The 25199-nt window shown below is 43.4% G+C and overlaps 1 protein-coding gene across 3 annotated transcripts in view; it reads right to left on the bottom strand.

The window, feature by feature from the left end:
- Positions 1-25199, bottom strand: part of MYO5B (myosin VB) — a 203947-nt gene that overhangs the window by 75599 nt on the left and 103149 nt on the right. For all 3 annotated transcript variants that reach the window (XM_063453850.1, XM_063453852.1, XM_063453851.1), the window contains exons 6-9: positions 23612-23755; positions 20443-20524; positions 15952-16059; positions 6767-6876 (exon numbers count right to left, since the gene is read on the bottom strand). In XM_063453850.1, the coding sequence (XP_063309920.1) occupies positions 6767-6876; positions 15952-16059; positions 20443-20524; positions 23612-23755 (444 nt within the window). The remainder of the gene's footprint in view (positions 1-6766; positions 6877-15951; positions 16060-20442; positions 20525-23611; positions 23756-25199) is intronic.

Here is a 25199-nt window from a genome sequence, read left to right as displayed (position 1 = left end):
TGTGCGGCCGGGGCTTCGGCGTGGTGAGTCGAGACGGGCGGCTGCCCTGGACATCGCTGCACCACCCCCTAACACGGATGGGGCCGTGCGCGGAGCTGGATCCAAAATGGCGGCCGGACGGCCTGGTGCGGGGCCTGGCGGGGCGGGGTCTCGGCCCAGGAGGGCACCCCCATCGGTCTTGGCGGTGGACTGCAGCACGCGGACTGGGACGGTCCACGACGGGCCCAACGTACAGCAGGCAAGTGCAGGTGCCCCTTCCGGGGGTCCCCTTGGCGTGGTGGGCAGGCGGGGAGTGAGGCCCGATTCCAGGGAGCGGGCGGACGGGGGGGCGGGTAGGCGAGCGGCCCAAGGGGAGCAGGGGTCGGGCGGAGGGCCCCTGGGGGGGGTGCGGGATGCTGCGAAGGGGTCTCGCGGAGTGCAGACTGGGCGGACTTCCGTGGGGGAGGGTGGGGGGTCCCTCGGTAGTTCGCTTGCGGGGCGGAAGGTAGTGCCTGCGGGTTCGATGGATGTTAGGAGGGTGGTAGAGGGTAAGGGGAAAGGAAAGGCTCCGAGGTCCGGTCGGTCGGGGATAACTGTCTCGGGGAGCGGGGTGTCACCGTCCGCGTCCGTGGAGGGCCCCGGGGGAGGTGTCCCTGGTCCGGGTTCCGTAGGTGCAGGGGTAGGTCGGGCTGCAGCGGGGTTGGGGCGCGGGGCGGGAAGCGGGGAGGGTGGGTCTAGTTCGGAGTCGGGTAGTGCTAGCCCCTCGCCGGTTAGGGCCCCCAGGACACGCAGACGGAGGCCCCGGCGCAGGCGCGCAATGTCAGGGAGTTCGGCAGGGTCCGGGTCCCCCAGGTTGCATCAACGGGGGTTGGCATCCAAAGGCGACGGTAGGAGTCGTAGTCCACGTGGCAGGGCTCTCAGGGCCTTTGGGGCGCGACGGCGGGAGGATACCCGGCGGGAGGCTTTGGCGGCAAGCAGGCGCTCCCCGGTTCGGGACGGGAAGGTGGTGGGGGAACAGTACGCCTTGCCCAGGACTTCTTCTCCTCTTTCCAGGTCCCGGAGTCGCTCCTCATCTGAGTTTTCCAGGCACCGGGTGGGATCCCTGGTTGGCGGGACATCGGCGGATGGCGTTCATCCTGGACGAGCAGTGACGGACTGCGCAGCCCCGGGTGTCATCGGCCCCAGGGGCTTGGCCGGTGAGTCTACCGAATCGCTACAGTCCAGTGCACTAGTACAAACACTGCAGTCACTACTCCACTCACTGGGGGCGGGGGGTGGCACACAAGGTAGCGTAGGGCAGGTGTGGACGCAAGGGGGAGGTGAGGCGGGGCCCGGTCTAGGGACCCCGGCGGCAGTTGCGGGCGGGGAAGCTGTGTCGGCTTCCAGCGTGGGTGAGGCGGGAAGCGAACGGGCAGAGTTGACGGGTGGGGTGACGGAAGCAGCGAGGCAACATGCGTATGTGTCCTTCGCGGGCCCGCTGGGGGTGCACCTCAAGCAGGAGGTGAAAGATAAAATCTGGAAGGGGGAATTTTGCGAGATCTTCTCGCTTCTTCCCTTGGAGGACTTTCTTGACCTCAAGGAGGAGGACAAGAAGGACGAAAAGAAAGAGGAGGAGGAGAAACGGCGGAGGTATCGCAAGATACCGAAGTCTTTTGGTAACTGGCTAAGGGCATTCTGTATCCTGGCCAGCGTAATCGGGGAAAAATCGCCGGGCTCCTGCTCGTCCCTGTTTTGCTACTTGGACGGCATATGGGAGGCGTACCGCACCTATGGCGGATTGGCATGGTGGCGGTATGATGAGCAGTTCCGGCAGCGGCTGGCGGCGAATCCGGGCATGCGGTGGGACCAGATGGACCTGCCTCTCTGGATGAAGCTCATGATGGCGCAGAAGGCGCAGCCCTTTCAGCACGCGGCTGGCGCTAAGGGTCAGTCCTCCTCGTCGGCCGCCTCGCAGAAGGGCTTATGCTGGCTCTTTAATGAGGGCCAGTGCAAGTGGGGCGCAGCCTGCCGCTTCAAGCACGAGTGCTCGGGCTGCGGTGGGGCTCATGGGCTCCAACGTTGTTTCAAGAAAGGAAAGTCCGGGGGGACGGGAGCCTCTGCCGCGGTTGGCGGCGGAGGGTCTCCCACTACCTCGGGGGCTAACCCCAGTGAAACTAGACGCGATGGAGCCCTGGCTAAACCGCTACGGTAACAGGGCAGACGCGGAGCTGCTTAGAGCGGGGTTTGGGCAAGGGTTTGTCATTCCTTTTCGGGAGCGGGGTGGCACTGCGTGCCCTCATAATCTCAAGTCCGTGGTGGAGTTTCCAGAGGTGGTTCGGGAGAAGCTGGACAAGGAGGTGCGGTTGGGTAGGATGGCGGGGCCTTTTGTGGCCCCGCCACTGGAGGGCCTTCGGGTCTCTCCCCTCGGAGTGGTCCCCAAGAAAGAAACAGGGAAGTTTCGGCTCATTCACCATCTTTCCTATCCTAAAGGGGAGTCGGTGAACGACGACATTGACAGGGACCTATGCTCGGTCTCTTACGCATCATTTGACCAGGCGGTCGAGCTGGTGAAGAGAGCCGGGCGTGGTGCGTTGATGGCCAAGGTGGACATCGAGGCTGCTTTTAGGTTGCTTCCGGTGCACCCGGCGTGTCACCACCTGTTAGGGTGCTTCTTTGAGGGGGGCTACTTTGTGGATTTGTGCCTTCCCATGGGGTGTTCCATTTCGTGCTCTTACTTTGAGAAGTTTAGTTCATTTCTCGAGTGGGTGGTGCGGACGGAAGCGGGAGATAAAGCGGTGGTGCACTATCTGGATGATTTCCTGTGTGTGGGGCCGTCCGGATCTCCCGCGTGCCAGCACTTGTTAGGTACTATTCAATGGGTGGCGGGCTGCTTTGGGGTGCCGCTGGCGGCGGATAAAACTGAGGGCCCGACTGAGTGCCTTAGTTTCCTGGGTCTGGAGATAGATTCAGTGCGGGGGGAATGTCGGCTGCCGCTGGCAAAGCTGGAAGGTTTGCGCGGCGTGGTGGCAGAGGTGCGTCGGGCACGGAAAGTGACCCTGCGCCGACTGCAGTCACTGGTCGGTATGCTCAATTTCGCCTGTAGGGTGATACCCATGGGTAGGGTGTTTAGCCGCAGCTTATCGGCGGCTACCGCGGGGATTAGGTCCCCTCACCATTTCATCCGGGTATCTTCGTCCATGCGGGCGGACTTGGGGGTGTGTGATACCTTCCTCAGGGACTCTAACGGGACGTTGTTCTTTCGGCAAGGGGGCGTGTCGACAGCTGAGCTGGAGCTGTACACCGACGCATCGGGTAGCGTGGGTTTTGGGGCCTACTTCAGCGGGAGCTGGTGTGCAGAAAAGTGGCCGGAGGCATGGGGGCAGAGCCCCCTCATGCGTAACCTGGCGTTTCTGGAGCTGTTCCCACTGGTGGTGGCGTTGGCGCTGTGGGGGGACCGGTTGAGGGACAGGAAGGTAGTTTTCTTCTCGGACAACATGTCCGTGGTGCACGCGGTTAATAATCAGTCTGCAGCATCGAGGCCGGTGGTGACTCTGCTGCGGCGCTTTGTTTTGTTGTGCATGTCCCTGAATGTGGTCTTTCGCGCGCGCCATGTGCCTGGGTACTTGAACGAGGTGGCTGACGCTCTGTCTCGTTTTCAGTGGTCCCGGTTTCGAACGATGGCCCCGGAGGCCCAGGACAGGGGTCAGCCGTGCCCGATCGAGATGTGGCAGCTAGGAGCGTCCTGCTTGGCGGACTCGTGAAGGCTTCGCTGGCACCGGCCACATGGGCCGCATACAGTAAGGTCTGGAGTTCATGGGAACGTTCCTGGGGCGGGCTGGGCCGAGGGGTACGGGGGGAGCCGCCTCTGGATGCCTTCTTGTGGTTTACCTTTCAATTACTGGCGGGGGGCGCCTCCCCGGCGGTGATTGACAGGAACATGGCTGCGATGGCGTTCTGGTTCAAGCTCCATGGGGGAGCGGACCTTACCAAGGCGTTTATTGTCCGGCAAGCACTCAAAGGGTATCGGAGGGCTCGGAGGGCCCCCGACGCTAGGCGCCCGGTGTCGGTGCATGTGCTGGAAGGGCTTGTTCAGGCGCTGCCCACCATTTGTTTCAATGCATTTGAGGTGTCGCTATTCCGTGTGGCATTTCTTTTGGCTTTCTTTGGGGCGTTCCGCGTCGGGGAGTTGGTGAGCAACACCCGGGCGGCCACGGGGGGCATACAGGTGTCCGGGGTACGTATACTGGATGGGAAGCTGGTAGTGCACTTGGCTAGGTCCAAGACGGATGTGGAAGGTAAGGGCCGGGACGTTACGCTGGGGGCCCTGCCGGGCTCGGCACTGTGCCCAGTAGCTGCGGTGTCGGAGTATTTGGATCAGAGGCCCGCGGTTGGCGGGTCCCTGTTGGTCCACGCGGATGGCTCGTCGCTCTCTCGCTTCCAATTTCAGAAAGTTTTCAGCCTGGGTCTGGGCCGGATGGGATTGGATGCCGGCACATACGGTACCCACTCCTTTCGTATTGGGGCGGCCACGGAGGCCACACGTCTAGGTTTGGGGGACGAGGTAGTCAAGCGGATTGGGAGATGGGAATCTGTTAGGTTCCGCTCATATGTACGCTTGGGTTTGTTGGAACACTAAGGGCATTGGGGCGGCCTGGGGGGTACGGGTGGTTTTTATCCTGTGTTTTCTTTCTTCCCCAGGCCGGGTCGCTTGGATCGTGGGTCATTCCTTCATTTTCTGGGCCGGACAGAGGGCTGCAGCTCGAGCTCAAGGCCAGTAGCTGGGCTTTCCGGAGGACCAGCTCGTAGTGCGCTGGTGGGGGTATCGGGGCTTCTGCTGGGGGGACGTCTGCAGGGCAATATTTGGTATGGTCGCAGGCGGGGCGCGGCCGGATATGCTAGTTTTACATGCAGGCGGTAATGACCTGGGCCTCACCCCGCAGCGGAGGCTGGTAAAATGGATGAAGCAGGATCTTAACCGGCTGGTTGATCTGCTTCCCGGGGTGATGCTGGTATGGTCTGAGATTGTTCCGAGGCGGCGGTGGCGTTACGCCCGGGACCCGGTAGCCATTGACAGATGCAGGGGTAAGGTGAACAGCCTGATGGCGAGTTTTGTCAGGAAACTGGGGGGAGTGGTGGTACGGCACCAGGAACTGGAGGAGGGGTTGGATGGGTATTACCGCTCGGACGGTGTACACCTTTCGGCAGTGGGTTACGACCTGCTGAACTTGGGTCTGCAGGAAGGGATGCAGAGGGCGTTCCTTCTTCGGGGTGGCGGAGCTCAGACAGCTTAAGGGGTCAAGGTCTGAGCTTGTGGCGGGATAGGGAGCTGAGAGAGAGGACATAGGCTCCCTATGGGGAACGTGAGGAACATGGAAAAAATTGGAATTATGGTCAATGGTGGTTTCGAGTCCTGGAGGTGGCTCAGAACCTGGTGGGGCAGGGGTATCCGGGTATACCCCTGCCATGGTTACTTATGGTTGGCACTTGTTCGGTTCAAGTTGGCGAGGTTGGAAAATGTCGTTACATATTTGTATTTGTTATGTTGGGGGTCATTGCCCTCTATTAAAAAGAAGGATACGGATGAGAGGGGCGGAAGGTGGGGGCAATGACCCATGTTTATATGTTAACTTATTTAAAGCAATATTATCGTTATATATTATAAATTATTTAATAAAGCTGTGGACAAATTTTCCCATATACCAGGTGTCAGTGTGTTATTGGGTTAGGTATGTGGGGGGTTTTTGTCCAAGGTTCCGCCAGCCCATATGGCGACTATACACCGGTCATGTAGCCCCATGTAGCCAAAGCACAGCTTAAGCGGAACAGGGCCTTGACAGGGGTTAGGAGGCGGGCCCAGGAGGAACAGACAGGACAGGTGGGTTATGGGATATGTGGGATTGGCTATTTAAGGGAGGAGCCATTTTGTGAGGTTCACTTCTAATTTCCTACCCGGTTTAGTTTGTCCCGCCCACCCTCCCTATATATTTATGTTTAGATAAGAGTTTCCCGTTTTTTCACAGCGGCGGGATAGGGAGCTGAGAGAGAGGACATAGGCTCCCTATGAGGAACGTGAGGAACATGGAAAAAATTGGAATTATGGTCAATGGTGGTTTCGAGTCCTGGAGGTGGCTCAGAACCTGGTGGGGCAGGGGTATCCGGGTATACCCCTGCCATGGTTACTTATGGTTGGCACTTGTTCGGTTCAAGTTGGCGAGGTTGGAAAATGTCGTTACATATTTGTATTTGTTATGTTGGGGGTCATTGCCCTCTATTAAAAAGAAGGATACGGATGAGAGGGGCGGAAGGTGGGGGCAATGACCCATGTTTATATGTTAACTTATTTAAAGCAATATTATCGTTATATATTATAAATTATTTAATAAAGCTGTGGACAAATTTTCCCATATACCAGGTGTCAGTGTGTTATTGGGTTAGGTATGTGGGGGGTTTTTGTCCAAGGTTCCGCCAGCCCATATGGCGACTATACACCGGTCAAGGGGCCCTCTAAGCACCATAACCAATAGTGCTCCATTAAAATTTTTACATGGGTGCAGAAAAGAGAGAAGATCAACCTTGGTTTCTTCATGGATATTGTAGGTTCCTTGGGAACCCATTAGAGCTTTAAAAAAATAGAATACCGGTATATGCTGAATAGCACTCAGAATGGGAATAATTAATTTAACCTCCATTTATAAATAGCCAAATTGCTGCACTTCACATTTTGGAGACTTTAAAGTTGGAATTTACAAACCTGGCAAAAAGCAACATTTCTAAGAATATATTATTGTTAACATTATGCCTGACTTACCAGTAAGCTACAGGACTCCCCATCTCTTTCCGACTCAATATTTACATTTCCGAGGTGCAGAATGGAAGCAATTATTTTAAATATACTCATCTGGTGAGACTCCTTGACCCCTAGGAAAACATACACAATAATTAGTTTTATTTTAACACACAATTTTTTATTTTTTTTTAACACTGCAAGTTTCATTAGTATGGGCTGAAAGTAGGATAGATATAGATAGATCAATAGATAGAATTGAGAAAAAGACACTTAAAGTGTTTGAATATTGTTAATATCTGATTATCTGATTATCTATAATATTTAGATGCTTGCACAGCCATCCCAGGGTTGTCTCTGTGAGTTCATTATGGGACACATCTGCATTATGGAGAATTCTGCCAATAAAAGGCACTCCAGAAGCATTCTGTGCATTGCAAGCATTGAGGATGGCAGACAGCACGGTGGTTAGTGAGCCTAGAGTCATACAAATCCCTGTTCTGAGCTAGCTCAGGCTAAGTACAAAAAAATAAACATGCAGCTTTATAATGATTGGTTTATCTTAAATGAAGGCTACCGACCATTACATATTCCTGAAAAAAACAGCTAAGTAGTTAGAGTGTTATCTGCACTTTAACCTTGGCAATGTTGAACTTGAGTCTTGATTGGTGAAGCTACTACTTTGAGTCGGCAACCCTCAAGATTTAGGTGAAATGTGTGGGGATTAGTGCAAAAAGAAGGGAATTCAAAAGGAAGCATATTGTTTTATTATTTTGGTTTGGCTGTTTATGTATATTTTGTAATGCATTAAAAGAACACTACAGCGTTAGGAATAAAACCATGTATTCCTAATGCTATCGTGTCCTACTCCTGATTTAGGTTCAGGGCCCCCCCTATATAATTTTCTTTTACATTGGAGGACAAAAATGACAGGCCTACTGCACCATGGCCAATTCAATGAAATTAAGTACTTGCCAAGTATATGGCATCACACTTCTTTTATAATACTGGCTATGCACCTTCATCCTCATACCACAAACCAACATCGTTCAAACCACGTAGAGCTTTCAACAACACTTCTACACATTATGACTCTCGTCACAACTACTACAATGCACGGAGCCCAGATATTCATTATCACTCACCTAAAACTCACAAACCCAGTCACTATTACAAGAATCACTCAGAGACTCCTATTTCACATACAAACAGGTACCAACTACTATCCATCGATTCAGAAATAGAAAGTGATGATAATTTTTTAGAGATTCAGACACATCCACACACTTTCACAAACACACCGTACCTAATAAGGGCCAAAAAAAGAGCCCTAAGCCCAGAGGTAAACGAAGTGGTAGAAGACAACAAAAAAGAGAGACTAGAAAGACAATAACTGCCCCCAAAGAGTCAGATATCTGCATTTTTAATTTATCACAAAAAATTTTAAGTGCAGCACAAATTTCAGTTTTAAGCAAAGGGCTCAAATACGCTCCAACCAATTCTTTTAAACCATTTCAGGCATTTTTAGATGTAAATAAATTTATACGCAAAGCTACACTAAAAATATTTTACAATTCCCATGACACAAATACGAATCCCCCCCTTCCTCCCTCTCAAATCCCTACAGACAAACCAACATACATTAACACAGATTTGAAACCACAATCTACTTTTTATCCCTATCATTTTAAATCAGCCCCTCTTGTGATGTTTGAAAAATCCGTACTAAGAGATTTTAATAAAATCAAGTATAGCAAATATGGCACTTAAAACTTAAATAGATTAGAAAAAACAGCTATGAAGCAACTTCAAGAAGATAAAGACATTGTTATCAAACCTGCAGATAGAGGTGGGGGTCTTGTTATTCAATCAAGTGCTATGTATATTGAAGAAGCTTACAGACAATTGAATGACACTGAGGTATATGAAAAATTATCCAAAGACCCAACGCCTTATATACAACAAAAACTAAATATCTTTTTACAAAAGGGATTAGAAGAGAATATTTTAAATAAGAAAGAATTTGACTATTTATTTATTAAGAATCCCCAAATTCCGGTAATTTATTTTCTGCCGAAAATACATAAAGATGCCCAACACCCTCCCGGTAGACCCATAGTGTCTGGAATCAATTCCCCTCTATGCAATTTATCCCAATACATTGATACCCTACTTCAACCTGCAGCTAAACTTATGAAGTCTTATTTGAAGGACTCAATGTCATTATTAAATTTTTTAATGGATTTTATTGGGAACAAGATTTTTTACTTGTTACATGTGATGTTACCTCTTTATATACTATCATTCCGCATCAACTTAGTTGTAATGCCGTTAGAACTATGCTATCTAATGAAAAAAGAATCCCAGAGACCCAGATTGATTTTATTGTGTAAGGCATCAATATTATTTTAAATAATAATTATTTTTGGTTTTTTAACTCATTTTACCTCCAAAAGAGAGGGACAGCTATGGGGACCAGGTTTGCTCCCAGCTATGCCAACCTCTTTATGGCTGACTGGGAGTCCAGTGCCATTTGGGGGCAACATGCACGGGAGCAAAACCTGGTCTCCTATTTTAGATATATCGATGATTTGTTTTTTATATGGAAGGGTTCGGAAGATTCACTCAATGCTTTTATTTAACATCTTAACTCAAACAATAGAGGGATTGTTTTAACATGCGAATATAGTAGAGATATAATTAATTTTTTAGACTTAAGTATTTTTATCAAAGAAGTGCACACAAAAACATTTTTTTTAAAAAGTATGTACCAATACAGCAATTGATCAGACTAGCTGTCATTACAAGCCATGGCTTGAGAGCGCCCCCAAAAGCCAATTTTTCCGAATGCGTCGTAACTGCTCTCACATTGATGATTTTAACGAACAATCACTGTTTTTAAAAAAACAGTTTATTGAAAAAAATTATTCACCCATACAACTAGATAACATTATAGAATCAGTGAGAAACAAACCCAGAGAAAACCTTCTTACCTATAAAGACAAAAATATTTCAAAAGCCCCTACCCTTCCTATAATTTTCAATTATAATAACAAAAGTGGTTTTATTTAAAAAACGATTAAAAAACATTGGCATCTTCTAAGACAAGTTGACCTTCTTAAAGAAACACTACCTACACAGCCTAAAATTGTTTTTAGAAGTGCACCCAATTTTAGATCTATTTTAACCAATAACTACACTAGAGAAATTTAAAAAAACAACCAACTTTTTTAAATGGAATGACGGGTTTCTATAGATGCAAACGTTGTATTGTATGCAAAAGTACTAATCCCGGCTATCCATTCCAAAGTTACCAGTTTTAAATCCAATGTTACTAATAAAAACTATACTATTAAAGATTTTATTGGATGCAACACCACTAATGTTATTTATCTATTGGAGTGCCCCTGTGGCCTCCAATATGTGGGTATGACTACCAGATGCCTTAAAACCAGACTAGCAGAACACTGCCGAAATATAAAGAATGGTTATGCTAACCACTCTGTGTCAAAACACTTTGAAAAACATAATCGAGATCCAAAATTTCTTAGATGTATTGGAATAAAAAAATGCAAAGTTCCTTGGAGAGGTGGCACTATAAAGAATATTTTAGGTAAAAATGAGATGGAGTGGGTATTTAACTTACAGACTTTAGCCCCCCAAGGCTTAAATGTAGACTTTGATTTATTTAACTTTTTATGAATAAAAAGTTAAATTTAAAGTTAAAAAGTTAAAGTTTATTATTCATAAAAAGTTAAATAAATCAAAGTCTACATTTGCTTTAGTTGTGGTCATTTTGGGGCCATCCTATTCATAGTTGTTACCTACAGCATTATAGTCTAGGATGCCCCCAACTTGACCACCTAGTAGAGATGTTTACTCTTATACTTCACCATTTTTATTTTATTTTTATTTTGTATAATTTCATATTTTATTCTCTTTTATATATGTATATATGTTAATGCATAAGTTTATATACATTACCTGCTGCCTTTTAATATATATTGGTTTTAATAATTTTTTCTGTATATGATGCTCAGTAATCTGCTACTATTAGATATACATATTTTCCACCTTGATGATCATTAATGCTGCTACTGTTATGTATTACCCTTATCTCTTTATTTATATTCTCTAACCACCATTGTTTCTAACAGTTTGTTTTCATAGGCATTTACAGCCTATTTCTTTTATTTTGTCCGGTTTTACGAACTTCACTTCCCAAGCGCCTATGCGCCGATCACGTGACCCGTGTACTATACTGTTTTGTATGACGCGGGTCACGTGACGCAGTTCGTATCCACCCCCTCAGATGCTCACTCCGCCCAGCACTGAGACGGCCAGCATACATGCTTGTGTGCGATCACGTGACCCGCGCACTACAGTCCCCATAATGCCGCGCGGGTCACGTGACGCGCTAGGTCTAAGTTGAACTAAATACTACTTAAGCTGGTGGCTTCGTTTTTTATTTATAAATAATACATTATGACTATGACATGTTAGATGTTTATTTTATATATTACAATCTCTGTTTTAACTGTTATCTATAAGTTTTGGTACCAATGTGTATTATGCTTAACTCTGATTGGATTATGCTAATTGATGCTATTTTTGGCGCAATTTTTAAAGTACCAATGCCCTTATATATATTCTATTCTTGCCAGGTTTTAATCTTATTCCATTTTGATAAAACCCCAGTGGTGAAACGCGTTAATGGATTTTATTGTGTATTTTAAATAATAAATTAAGTTTGGCTATATGACTGTGCCATTCATATAATTTTTATTTTATTACACCTATATCATTTTTATTATTTCCTTTCCTGGCATTTTATATATCCTGAGGTGGGGATTATACCGCCCACGCTATATTTCAAGTGCAGTGAGATCTGCACTCCATTTGTGAGTATATTTCCTTTTCTTTTTATTTACCGTATATACTCGTGTATAAGTCGATCTCATGTATAAGTCGAGTGCAGTTTTGTGACCAACAATTGTGAAATATGCTATGCCTCGTGGATAAGTCGAGGGTAAAACTTGGGGCTATGAAATTCTGTGATTTTTATAATTATATACACACACACTCATACAAACATACACACTGCATTATATACACACACACTCATACAAACACACACTCTGCATTATATAAACACACTCTGTCTGTTTGTGTGAATGCAGAGTGTGTGTTTGTATGAGTGTGTGTGTATATAATGCAGAGTGTGTGTGTGTGTAGTGTGTGTGTACTGTGTGGGGGGAGGGCATTTTTATTATTTTAAATTTTTTTATTTAAATATTCTAATTTTTTATTTTAATATTCTATTTATTTTTAATTTTAATATTTTTTATTACATTTATTTTATTTTATTATTATTTTTTTATTATTTACATTTTTTTTCCCCTGGTGGTCCAGTGTACTGTGCAGGAGGGGGGCTGGCAGGAAGCGTTTACTTATCTTTCCTGCAGCTCCTGTCAGCTCCCTTCTCCTGCGTTCTGGTCAGCTCCCCTGTAAGTCTCGCGGTCTGCGTGCCGCGCGGAGCGTTGCCACGGTAACCCGTGGCAACGCTCTGACGCCGCGGCTCTTGCGAGATTTACAGGGGAGCTGACCAGAACGCAGGAGAAGGGAGCTGCAGGAAAGGTAAGTAAATGCTTCCTGCCAGCCCCCAACAGGACCGCCGGGCTTGTAGTGAGCCCGGCGGCCCTGCTCTGTATTATGGCAATGTAAGTTGCCATAATACAGACATTGACTCAAGTATAAGTCGAGTGGGGGTTTTTCAGCACAAAAAAATGTGCGGAAAAACTAGACTTATACTCGAGTATATATGGTATACCACATTATACCATCAGAGAGCACTATTTGCTGTTCCTATTTTTTTTCCCTTTTTCCTGAGAGTTGGATACCATCATACCCCTAGAGGACAAGCATTCGTTATATCCTACAAGCAGGGATTATTCTGCTGAACATCTGTTACCCCTGAGCTGGTTATAGCTCATGTAAATGTGAGTGTAATACATCTTATTATTTTTACCACCACTTATTTAGTACACTCTGCACGATTGGTCCTTTCCCTTTGTGTTTTCCATATCACGAGAGGATCTGAAGTAATACAGACAGAGGAAACACCCGACCAGTGGAACTTGTGGAACAGACATTTTATTCTTCAATACATATTGGGACTAATTTTATTATTAATTATAATTATTTATTATATATATTTTTTTATTCTGTTTTATTTTTGGTGCAGCCTTTCTCTCTTTCTGTTGTACATTCTTATCCCAGAGGGTAAGAGGGTTACCCTCTGTAAGGTTGCTGCCTATCTATTATATTATTAGCGCTAACCTATTTTTTTTACCTTTTCTGTATCACACTTCTTGCACCTTGGGGACATATAGCCACCAGAGTGAATTATTTGACTGTTTAGAACTAGAAGACTTGAAAACCCATGGTCCAGTTTCTTGTATGGGGTGGTGAGAGGGTTATGTTTCAGCATTAGGGTCAGTGGGACATGCACCGTATAGACAAAAGGCTATAAGGACCAGATAATTAAATATTAATATTATATTGGGCTAGGTGGATTGGGGTTCCTCATAACCCCATAACTAGATCACCATCCATCTCATCACCCTGTTGGTGCAAACAAGTAAGGGCCATTTGTCAGATTCCAACATGGAGTATTATTGCACTCCACTTAACCAATAGGGGGAGCAGTTTGTCAAGCCTATATTTGGTATATCAGTACTCTCCACACAGTTTAGAGGAAGGAGATCTTTATAGGGCCAATATCCATTTATTAGGGATGTGCATGGGCATAATTCAAGTTAAAAAAATGCGGCACTTCGGCAATTAAGCATCCCTCTCTTTCCACCACAACCACTTACACATCTCTAGGGCTCCCTACCCATAACTCTACCCCTAACCCAACCCTTAACCCAACCCCTAGCCCTATCCCTACCACTAACCACCACAACCACTTACACATGTAGGGGTATAGTTAGGGGTAGGGTTAGGTGCCTGGACTGCCACCACAACCACTTACACATCTACAGGGCTCCCAGTGACAGGAATTAGCTTATTGGTCTAGATTCCTGTCATCATTCACGTAATTTTCCCTCCCACTCTTGCTTTGCCAGTTTTCAGAAATCCGAAGCACTTCGGCACTTTCAAAATTCGGCACTTCGGTTCGTCACTTGTGAAATTTGGCACTTCGCATTTCGGTTCAGCACTTTGGACATTCGGAAGTATCCGAATGTCCAAATTGACGAAATTCATCCAAATCTACATTTGGAACTAAACAAATTGCACATGTTGTGATCCTTGTCAGCAGGTAGCATGCACAGTCTTTTGGTTTTCATATAATCCAGGCAACTTTATTGGCAAGTCCACACAGCAGCACAACTAAAACATAAATATAACAGGTTTCCCCTTTAAACAAAAACCTAGCTGGTCTGAGCACTGAATCACTTTTAATATCCCTCTCTATCAGGGTTAAACTAACAAAAACATATCGCACCAATCTTATTAGATAGCAACACTCTGCTAGCTAGCCTGTTGCTTTCCTTTCTCCACTCCCAGTGCTCCAAGCCAGCCTTGCCTTGACTGCTTACCTTTCTGCACTCCCAGTGCTCCAAGCCAGCCTAGACTGCTTCCTTCTGCACTCCCAGTGCTCCAAGCCAGCCTTGACTGCTTCACTTTCTGCATTCCCAGTGCTCCAAGCCAGCCTTGACTCTCTCTCACACTGGAGAGAACAGCCTCTCTCCTACCTGCTTCCTGGGAGGAAGCCAGCAATCCCCCCTTTACCTGCCTAGCAGGTGGTGGTTTATTCCCACTGCTACAGCTGATTATCTGCAGCTGAGCAGTGGGTTGGAGACAGTTCCAAAAAACTCTGACCTGGATCTATGTCTCCCAGGAAAACCACTAAACTGTGGAGTGGAGCATTGGCCCACCCTTCTCTCCAAATGCTCCACCTCAGGGGCCCATACCTAAACATAGCTTTGTGTTGTCTACAACACAAACTACACGTACTTCCCCAGGGGTTAAAAGGCCTCTCTGCCTTCGCTTTATCACAATGTCTATTATTTAACCCCTTCACCTTCCACATGCTGGATGAAGAGGGAACCATTCTTCATCACCCTGATCAATCTCGGGGTTTGAGGATTCCCACATTGTTTTTTGTTTTTTTTTTAAACGCCGCTGCTGTGATAAAACTAACCATTTAATGAATAATCCCACCCACCCCTTCTGTGTCAAAAATTAACATATAACGTAAGATAACATCGACTTTTGTATTGAAAAAAAAAAATCTCATCAGTTATTTATTGTGTAAACTCCATCCAACAGAAGTGTATTTAGCAGCCAGTTCACTTGCAGAGTGTGTTGTTTGCTTTGACAGACAGAAATGAACATTTTATGGAAGTGGTACCACAACAGCTTTCTTAGGTGTTAAGTCTCTGCGCAACAAAGGGCAGGCAACTACGACAGAGTGACTTATACACACAATCAGCATCACTCTGGTTCTGCTGCCATGGACATTCAATCTAACATGCATTGTATGTCTCTTAAAATTTTAAAGTTAAACAGTATTGCTTTAAAGAGGTAGGTTATAGTTATGCCAATTAGGTACAGATGAACTGAATAATAATTCCAAAACATATTTATAAATGTATCTACCTATCTACTTATCTATATCTATCCTTATCCACATCACTTTAAAATTCAGCAATTAATCATTAACACAGTTACAAACATAATGCTATTTAATAAAATATACTAGCTTAATAGGAGTAATGTATCGTTACAACAATTAACATTTTAGGAGGTTCTCATTCCTTTGCGGTGGCATATGTTTTTTTTTTTAAATTAAGAATTACATATTTTGTTTTTGCATATATTTAAACACAAATTCCATGTAAAATAATGATGCTGTGCTTGTAGTACCAATGAGGTAGGGGAATATCACTCAAGCAAAAAGTACAAAGAACTCAAAGGGTGAAGCACACAATATTAATTTGTTTTGATAACACTGCAAATGTTAGACACCAGACCTGTCACCACCCAAACCTAAAATTCTTCATCATAGAAAGGTTTTTATCCCTTGTGTCTGTGAATTTGGGGTCATCCCAGGCTATGTTATTATAAAATGCTATTGCGTTTAGATCATTCCCAACAATACAAATTTTTCCGACAAAGTGTTATTGAAATTCAAGTCTTACCCAGCAGTGTTAAAGCTTGCCTAGTTTTCTCAAAGTCGTCTGCGTCATCAACGCCGTCAATAGCCGTATCGCCCCCCTGACTGGTGTAAAAAAAATCATCAGCTGGTGCTGTAACAATAAGAGAAATCGAACATTGAATCAGAACGTCATACCACACAATCACGCAAGAAATACATTTTCGAAATGCTACTCCAACCAGACACTTGAGAATATTTCATTAGCCAAGCAGAATCAAATGTAGTCTGATTTATGTATCATAAAGGTGGTAAAGATGATATTTTTGAGTCCATAATTAAAAAACAAAAAACACACACATTTTAAACCTTAATATACTGATCAGCCACAACAGTAAAACCCACTGGCTAATATTGTGTAGGCCAGAACAGCTCTGATACATTGAGGCATGAACTCCACAAGACCTCTGAACGTGTCCTGTGGTATCTGGCACCAAGACATTAGTAGCAGGTCCTTTGAATCCTACAAGTTGCAAGGTGGAACCTCCATGGATCGGATTTGTTGTTCCAGCACATCTTACAGATGCTCAATTGGATTGAGATCTGGAGAATTTGGAGGCTAATGCAACACCTTAAACTCTTTGTCCTGTTCCTTAAACCATTCTTAAACAATGTTTGCAGTGTGGCAGGGTGCATTATCCTGCTGAAAGAAGCCACTGCCATCAGGAAACACCATTGACATGAAGTGGTGTATGTGGTCTGCAACAACTTTGAGATAAGTAAAACATGTCAAAGTAGCATCCACATGAATGCCAGGACCCAAGGTTTCCCAGCAGAACATTGCCCAGGGCACAACACTGCATCTACCAGCCTGCCTTCTTCCCATAGTGCATCCTACTACCATATCGCCTCCAGATAAATGACACTCACGTACCCAACCATCCACCTATTCTAAAAGAAAACATGATTCATCAGACCAGGCAACCTTCTTCCATTGATCCATGGTCTAATTCTGCCGTTCGTGACCCATTGAAGGAGCTTTTGGTAGTGGACAGTGGAGGTAATCATGGGTACTCTGAGTGTCTATGCAGCCCCATACTCAGCAATGCACTGTGTGGACTGACACCTTTCTATCATGGCCAGCATTACTCTTTTCAGCAATTTGAGCTACAGTAGCTCTTTTGTGTGATTTGACCAGACGGCTAGCCTTCACTTCTCATGGGCATGAATGAGCCTTGAGCACCGATGACCCTGACGCCGCCGGTTCAGTGGTTGTACTTCTTTGGACCACTTTGGTAGGTACTAACCACTGCATACTGGGAACACCCTACAAGACTTGCTGTTTTGGAGATGCTCTGACCCAGTCGTGTAGCCATCACTATTTGGCACTTGTCAAAGTCACTCAGATCTTTTCGCTTGTCCATTTTTCTTGCTTCTTACACATGAATTTCAAAAACTGCCTAATATAGCTCACCCGTTGACAGATGCCGTGGTAATGATATAATCAGTGTTATTCACATCACCTTTTAGTGGTTTTAATGTTGTGGCTGATTAATGTACTAACATTGTGGGACTATAAAATATCCAGCATCAAAGGTAAAATACATCACTGTCTAAAGAATAATACTAAAATGGGTGAGAATAATACATTAGATATATAAGCAAAAATGAAATATAAAATTATACATGTAACACAAAACAGTGAAAAAGGAAGTTGTACAGAATTGACAAGGGAAAAAAACAAACACATTTTATGCTAAAATAACCTGGTTGGACATATTCTTCAGCTCAGATAGAATGAGTACCAGAGGTAATTAAACATTTTAGTATAGGTATTTATTAAAGTGGCACTGTCACGTTCCTAAAAAAATAAAAATAAAAAATAAAAAAAGAGTATTATATAAAGATAGAATCTTTATGAAATACTCATGACTTTTGGAATTTCCTGAAATTTGACCCCTGTCAAGAGATATACTAGGGCAATTTAGGGACTACTCTGTCTCACTATTTTTCCTATGCCTGACACTTTTAGACACTGGGTGGAACTAATGCAATCTAAAAGTGTCCATCCCCCCTCAGCCATCACCAGTGCCAGCTGCAGGGAACTGGCTTTATCTATGGAGGATCCTGCGATCTTGCGGGATCCTCCATAGACCTCAATGCTGTACTCTCGTGCATGCATGAGAGTACAGCAGTGACATCAGTTCCTGGCCTTTAGAGGTCCTGCTGAAGGAAGATTGTGGTGCCTGCAAAGGGAGAGGATCAGGTAAGTAAATGTCACCATTACCTGTTCCCCGCAACCACTCGACCCCCAGCAGTTATGTTACCGTAGGGGTTCTTTGCGAATTCTGCAAAGTCCACAGATGATGACAGTGCCATTTTATGCCGTTTGTGCTCCTAGGGAGACTGTCGTTCAGTAGCAGACTGTGACCATACATGAGCCTGAAACATCAACAGGGATATTCACTAAAGTAAGAATTCAAATTAAATTTCAAATATAAGGCCAAAATAGCCAAACTGGAAAAATTCTAAAATTCAGTTATGCTCTGGCCTTAAATGTAACATTTATTTTGAGTTCACTTTGATTTCTCGTTTTTCTTCACAAGGCAGTGTAAAACCAAGCAAAGCTATACAAGCAACTGAAACATCAAGCATGGCTTCACAGGTTCATATATCTACAAGCCGTGTACGAACAACCATAGCGTTGCTAAGCAACGACATGGAACAAATTGGATACAAGCAGCTTCTGTTCCTATGATAACAAATAATGTGCCCTACAGGAAGGAGAAATGGTTGTAAGGATATGACAGATGCCTAAATAATAATTTAGGTTACTGATGATGACTATACATTGTTTTTACACCTGACCTCAATTAGCCAGTTGTATAACCTGCTAATGCCGTGTTATGTATAGCACATTTCTCGATATGGAAGACAGAACACAGTTACATATCCAGGTATTCTCAGCAATGCTTCTCAAACTGTGGAACATAGATAAGCTATAGTCACCTGGAACTTTCAGTGTGTCTAAAAGAACAACAAAGGGAATGGGAATTAGATAGGGATTATTCATGAAAATAATATCCTTTGAGAAAAAACAGAATGTTGGGTTTGTTATGGTAGATGGGCAGATTTCCCATAAGGCCACCATGAGAGGAGCGGCACAGCCGATGGGGAGATCAAAGATCTTCCTTACCGGCCAGTCCATTCTCAATCAGATGGAGCAGTTGCCGGGGTCGGTTACTGTGGCAATGTCGCCAGTGTACAGCCCACGCTAGAAGAAATATACTGACCTGCTTCTTATTCTTCATGTAAGGTAGGAAGAGGGGGCTAAAAAGAGCACTTGCCCTCCAATACACAACCCTATCCTTCTCACCCTCCACTCCAGCTAGAGGCCAGTGCGAGCCACGAGCCTGCCCAGCAAGGGACCTGCCCACTGAGTGAAGGAAGGGGTAGGGACCACATGTCATGTCATGTCATGTAGGAAGATGGTAACTTCCATAATTCTTTTGAGGTCCAACATGCCCCATTTAAAAAAAAAACATATTTGTAGATTGATGTTTAGGCCCATAAACCACAACAACTTTTAGTAAATAGCAATATGGCTTTGCGGTTTCTGTGGTTTCCTAAGGAGCAAATAAGCTCAAAATGTACAAAAGCAGTTTTGCACAGAATAAGACATTGCACCTAGATCATGTTGGCATCAAAATTAATACAGTCGGCTGTGGTAGTTATTGTGCATAGAATGCAGTTTTAGGATTACCGTACCTTATTTTATAGAGAATGGATAAATTTTTATCTTTGAATATGTTTTATTTCTAATCCGGGATCAGCAGAAAATATTTATCTTTTGTCTTTTATTGATTTTTTTTTAAATAAAGTATTTCTGCTTGTTTAGTAAAATGTATTGATTACAACACGCTGAAACAAGCAATAAGCTGAGTCGCTGAGCGTGAAGACTGAATTATGACTGGAAGCTTCTCTAGGTATCTTTCTTATTGATACAAGGATAGGCCTTGGTACACACAGACAATCACTAACTTGCTCAAAGAACAATACTATAAAAAAATATATATAAAAAATATATTCACCTACTACAAATCCCATGATCCTCGGCTAGCCAAAGATCCTGAGTGCAAATTAAATGTAGCGTTCTTATGGTAGGGAACAGTAAAACACAATTTCGATTATGTTTTTTTAACTGTTATCGATGGGACAATATTCTAATTTAATTTGGTGGATACAAGTGGGGCTATTTACTAAAGTGTGAATTCAAAGTGATTTTAAAATTAATTTCCAATTTAAGGGCAAAATAGTCAAACCAGAAAACTACATCTAAAATCAGCTATGCTTCCAGTTCAGCTATTCTGGTCTTAAATTTTAGATTCACTTCAATTTATTTAAATTTTTCACTTTAGGGAATAACACTGATGGTTTGAAACATAATTACTCATAATGATATCCTAAAATTATTTGGGGCAATTTGTTTTTGCCATTTTATCTCCATGGAGGACCAATGTTATGAAAGATTACTTACTTAGTGCCAATTCGGAAAACTCAGGCAAACTGGCAGAGGCGCAGAGCTGGTAGAAGATGTGGTAATTACGTTCCTCCTCTGCCTGCAAATAAAAAGTGATGTGTTAGGGACCTACTGGAAACATTTTAGGTGCCAGTGAAACAGGTCCTGATGCAGAGTCAACCTGTGAGTATGCCTACATGTCTGTGGACAGGGCATTTAAAACATAGGTCATGCCAAGAGGTGGCTGTGGTTCTCAATTCCTCTCGACCCACCACTTGCCTGCTTGATCCTGTCCTGTCTCACCTTATCAGATCTATCTCCTCTTGTCTACTGCCTTCCTTAACACACATCTTCAACTGCTCTCTCTTCTGGTGTTGTCCCTGCTGCCCTTAAACATGCAACTGTAGTACCCATCTTAAAAAAACAAACAAACAAAAAATCTCTTGACCCGTCCTCCCCTTCCAACTATTGTCCCATATCCCTGCTCCCTTTTTCCCTCAAAGCTTCTGGAAATACTTGCTTCCTCAATTCCAACTCTCTCCTTGACCCTCTTCAGTCTTACTTCCACCCCCTCCACTCTACTGAGACTGCTCTTATTAAAGTCACTAACGACTTAATCGCAGCTAAATCAAAAGGGCACTACTCTATACTAATTCTTCTTGACCTCTCTGCTGCCTTTGAGACTGTTGACCATGTTCTCCTTCTCCAAACTCTTCAATCACTCGGTCTCTGTGACACTGTCCTCTCTTGGTTTTCCTCCTCTCTCTCCCAACGCTCATTCAGTGTCTCCTTTTGTAATGATACCTTCTCTCTTCATCCTGTCTCTGTTGGAGTCCCCCAAGGCTCTGTACTTGGTCCCCTTCTATTTTCTCTTTATACTGCCTCTCTTGGCAAACTTATTACCTCATTTGGATTCCAATACCACCTGTAAGATGATGACACCCAGATATACCTCTCCTCCCGGACCTCTCCCCTGCCGTCCTGCAACGTGTCACTGCTTGCCCTTCTTCCATCTCTGATTGGATGTCCTCCTGCTTTTTGAAACTCAATCTCTCTAAAACTGTACTCCTTGTCTTTCCTTCTCCTAATACTGATCACCCTCTTTCGCTCTCCCTTGTGAGTGGTGCCCACATCAGTTTATCCTTGCAAGCACACTGTCTTGGCGTTATACTTGATTCTGGCCTCACATTTGAGCCTCACATCCAGTCTGTTACCAAATCCTGTAGATTCCACTTTAAAAACATAGCCTGCATTCGCCCCTTTCTTACACAAAATGCTACTAAAGAGCTTGTCTATGCTCTAGAAATCTCTTGCATGGATTATTGTAACTCTCTCCTAATAGGTCTTTCCACAAGTCGTATTGCCCCGCTACAGTCTGTAATGAATGCTGTCTCCTGTCGCTCCTCTTTACACCTCTCCCCTCTGTCAGTCCTTACATTGGCTTCCTGTATCCTATAGGAGTCAATTCAAGGTACTAATCCACACCTATAAAGCACTGACCAATTCTAGCCCCTCCTATATTTCTTCACTGATCCGCAGGTATGCCCCTTCTCAGCCTCTCCACTCTGCCCATGACCTAGTCTTCAATCATTTAAAAAGTGCCTCAAAACCCATCTCTTTAGCAAAGCTAGCCTCCCAGACTAACCTCTACCTCACATACCTGTCCCTTGCTCTCTCCTAAAGGGCAGCACTCTATTCTCTCCTTCAGCTCTGCTACACTAGACCTTGTTTGATTGCTACCTCCTGTCCTGTTGGGTTCTACGCCCCACCTCCTACAGACTGTAAGCTCGTTCGAGCAAGGCCCTCTTCAACTTATTGTTCCTGTAAGTTTTTGTAATTGTTTCATTTATTGTTAAATCTCGCCCTTTGATATTATTGTAAAGCGTTCAGAATATGCCGCTGCTATATAAATTCCAGTAATAATAATAGTAAACCCCCCCCCCCACAAATAATACAGTTATAAGGTAACGTTCTACAAGTAGAATTAAATGTGTTCTCTTTTTAACTAATGTGTCTTTGTATCTGATAGAAAGTAGATTGCATTTTTGGCATCATTACCTGTATATATGGCGTGCAATGAGCCAGCAATGCTTCAAAGAGTCTTAGATTATATAAAGACTAAGATTTGTCACATCTATTCGATGAAGTTCTCCATATAATGTGGATCAGAAATGGCCGTAGGGCATGCAACAGTAGGGCATGCAACAATACGGACTGTGTTTGTGGCACTGGGTTCCATTTACATACAGAGAGAACAATTAACGGTCTTTTATGTCTGTACTTAACCTTCGACTGATGTGAATGAGTAAAGTTTAAACATTTGAGTGTGTCTCTGCCCTTGTACAAACATATATGAAATACATTATAGCATTAATTATGGATATAAACATAAATAGCATCAATAATTATATTATAAACAAGAAACAAGCTACGAGGAGTGGGCATAGAATTTCTAACAGGGAGCTAAAACCACTATGGCTGTGATTTATAAGGCGATCCTTGTTCTTCCATAGTTTTTAATGGCAGCCTGGGTCTATGATGCCCTCGGGAATAAAACACACATTATTTAATGAACATATACTAAAATGAGTTAGGGACAGGGAAATTCTTTCACTATGACATATGCTTTATCGGACTGTCCTAGATATTACCCTACACAGAAGGTCCAGATTTTGTTTTCTGGATGGACATGCAGCCATGGAGAGATGTTATCGAAAGAGGAACTGAAAAGGTTTCTGCAAGGAATATTGGGCCTCATTATTAAGTCTGCCATTTAATTACATTAAATTTAAAAAAAGTAGAGAGTAAAAAAAAAAGATACTTGTTGGATATAACCACCATACCATAAACGTAAAGACACTCTTGCCGTGCCTCGGAATGCAAACCATAGCAACTAAAATAGACTATTATGTCCTGGATTTCATATTTTTGGATATACTTTTCAATGATTTCATATTTTTGGATTAACCTTTAAATATTTTTTTTTCAAATTATTAAAATATAGAAAAAAATATATTTTTCAAATATAATGAAAAAAATGAAACATATATCAAAAAATATCAAAATAGTAAAATATTTTTCAAAAAATAAATAATGTTAAAAGTTTAGCCAAAAAAAATTAAACCAAGGCTTATGTTTATTGAATAACCCTGTATGTTTACACATATAGAAGTTTTGATATACTAACCTGAAACACAACACGTGACTTTTCAAGCAGGTACGTCCTCATATTGGCACCAATGATGTGGTATCGTTTATCAAACCCAATCTGGATGTATTTTCCAAAGCGACTACTGTTATCATTCCTGGTGGTTTTGGCATTTCCGATAGCCTAGATGAAATAATATGAACGTTATAAATGTAATTAACCATGAAGTAAAGTTCTGCTGTAACAGTATGTCTAAACATATTCACATTTCCAAACGTAGTCAGCCTATCTCTAGTTAACTCATCCTCCATCAATACAGTTACATTACAGTGCTGTAAAACAACAAGAGAACATCAAAGTCACCATCAAAAAGGACGGTGATCATGTAGATATGTTATTTTTATTACTAATCCCATCAATTTTCAACTTTGTATTCACCAATCAATATAGTGAATTGAGCATCAATATTTCTTCTAACTGTATGCTATACAGAATAAGAAACAAACATTAGTTTATTTTTATATGTGTTCAGGGTGGAATTCATTGAGTATCCTGATTGGAACCAATCGAATACCATTAAAGCAGCTCTTATTTTATTCCTCTTATGTGAGTTACCACAAAGGTCTAAAACAAAGAATGTCAAACTCACGGCCGACAATGGACACCTTTGCGGCCTGGCGAGCCGCGAGTACATGCTTAGTGTTAAAGCAGAGTAGGCACCTGTTTTTGAGAACACGTGTTAAATATACAAAATATACAAGAAAAGTATATGCAAATCAGCAGCATATCATTTTAATTTGTTATCAAATTCCCTGTCTTTTTTTCTTTTTAATATAATTTGATTACATCAATTTTAACGAAACACTTTTCCATTGTATATACTTTTTATGCATATTTGTATATTTAAGGTGTGATTTCGCTTTTTCTTTGTATGTTATTTTAACTATACATCAAGCAAGAACCAGCCTAGGTCCTTTCCCCAACGAAACAAGCAGCCGCTTGTCAGAACATGTTTGTGAAAATCAGGAAGAATTTGGGTAGGGCAGCCAGACGGCCATTGTATTTATTCACTAACATGGGAGTTTGTGAGGAACTCACAAATGAATGTCAAATTGTAGTCTATGATTAAGCTCCTAAAATGTACAGGATGAAACGCATTAGGTGATTTCATTTGTTATAATAACTCAGAACTTGTAATACAATTAACTTACAAAGTCTTGGATACTGACTGTAATAGTGCTGGGATTACTTTGTTCTTTAAGTTTGAAATTTAAGACTAAAATTGTTGAATTGGAAATAAACTTTTTTTTCTAGTTCAACATACTATCTACATTTCATTATTTCGGGATTTAATGATTCGTGTTGCGGGGATGTGTACAGTAAAATTTGCATTTATTTGCAGCCTATGAAATTAACCATTTTTTTTGCCCACGAGAATATGTAAATGGCATAATATTTGCAATAAGATGAAGCTGCATCTACAGAAAAGACGATCTACGGCCACAAAGTTCTATGTTTTACACTTTCACTATATCGAAGGATGAGACAGAAAAATGCAAAAAATCAGTTTGACGCAGTCGGCGTCACAGCATGGTGGTACAAGGGAGCATATGTGTAAAAGGGTAAC

This window comes from Pelobates fuscus, chromosome 5 (assembly GCF_036172605.1).
Source record: "Pelobates fuscus isolate aPelFus1 chromosome 5, aPelFus1.pri, whole genome shotgun sequence".
NCBI classification, from domain to species: domain Eukaryota; kingdom Metazoa; phylum Chordata; class Amphibia; order Anura; family Pelobatidae; genus Pelobates; species Pelobates fuscus.
Note: the sequence above shows the minus strand (reverse complement) of the source record. Positions and strands in the feature narration are given on the sequence as shown.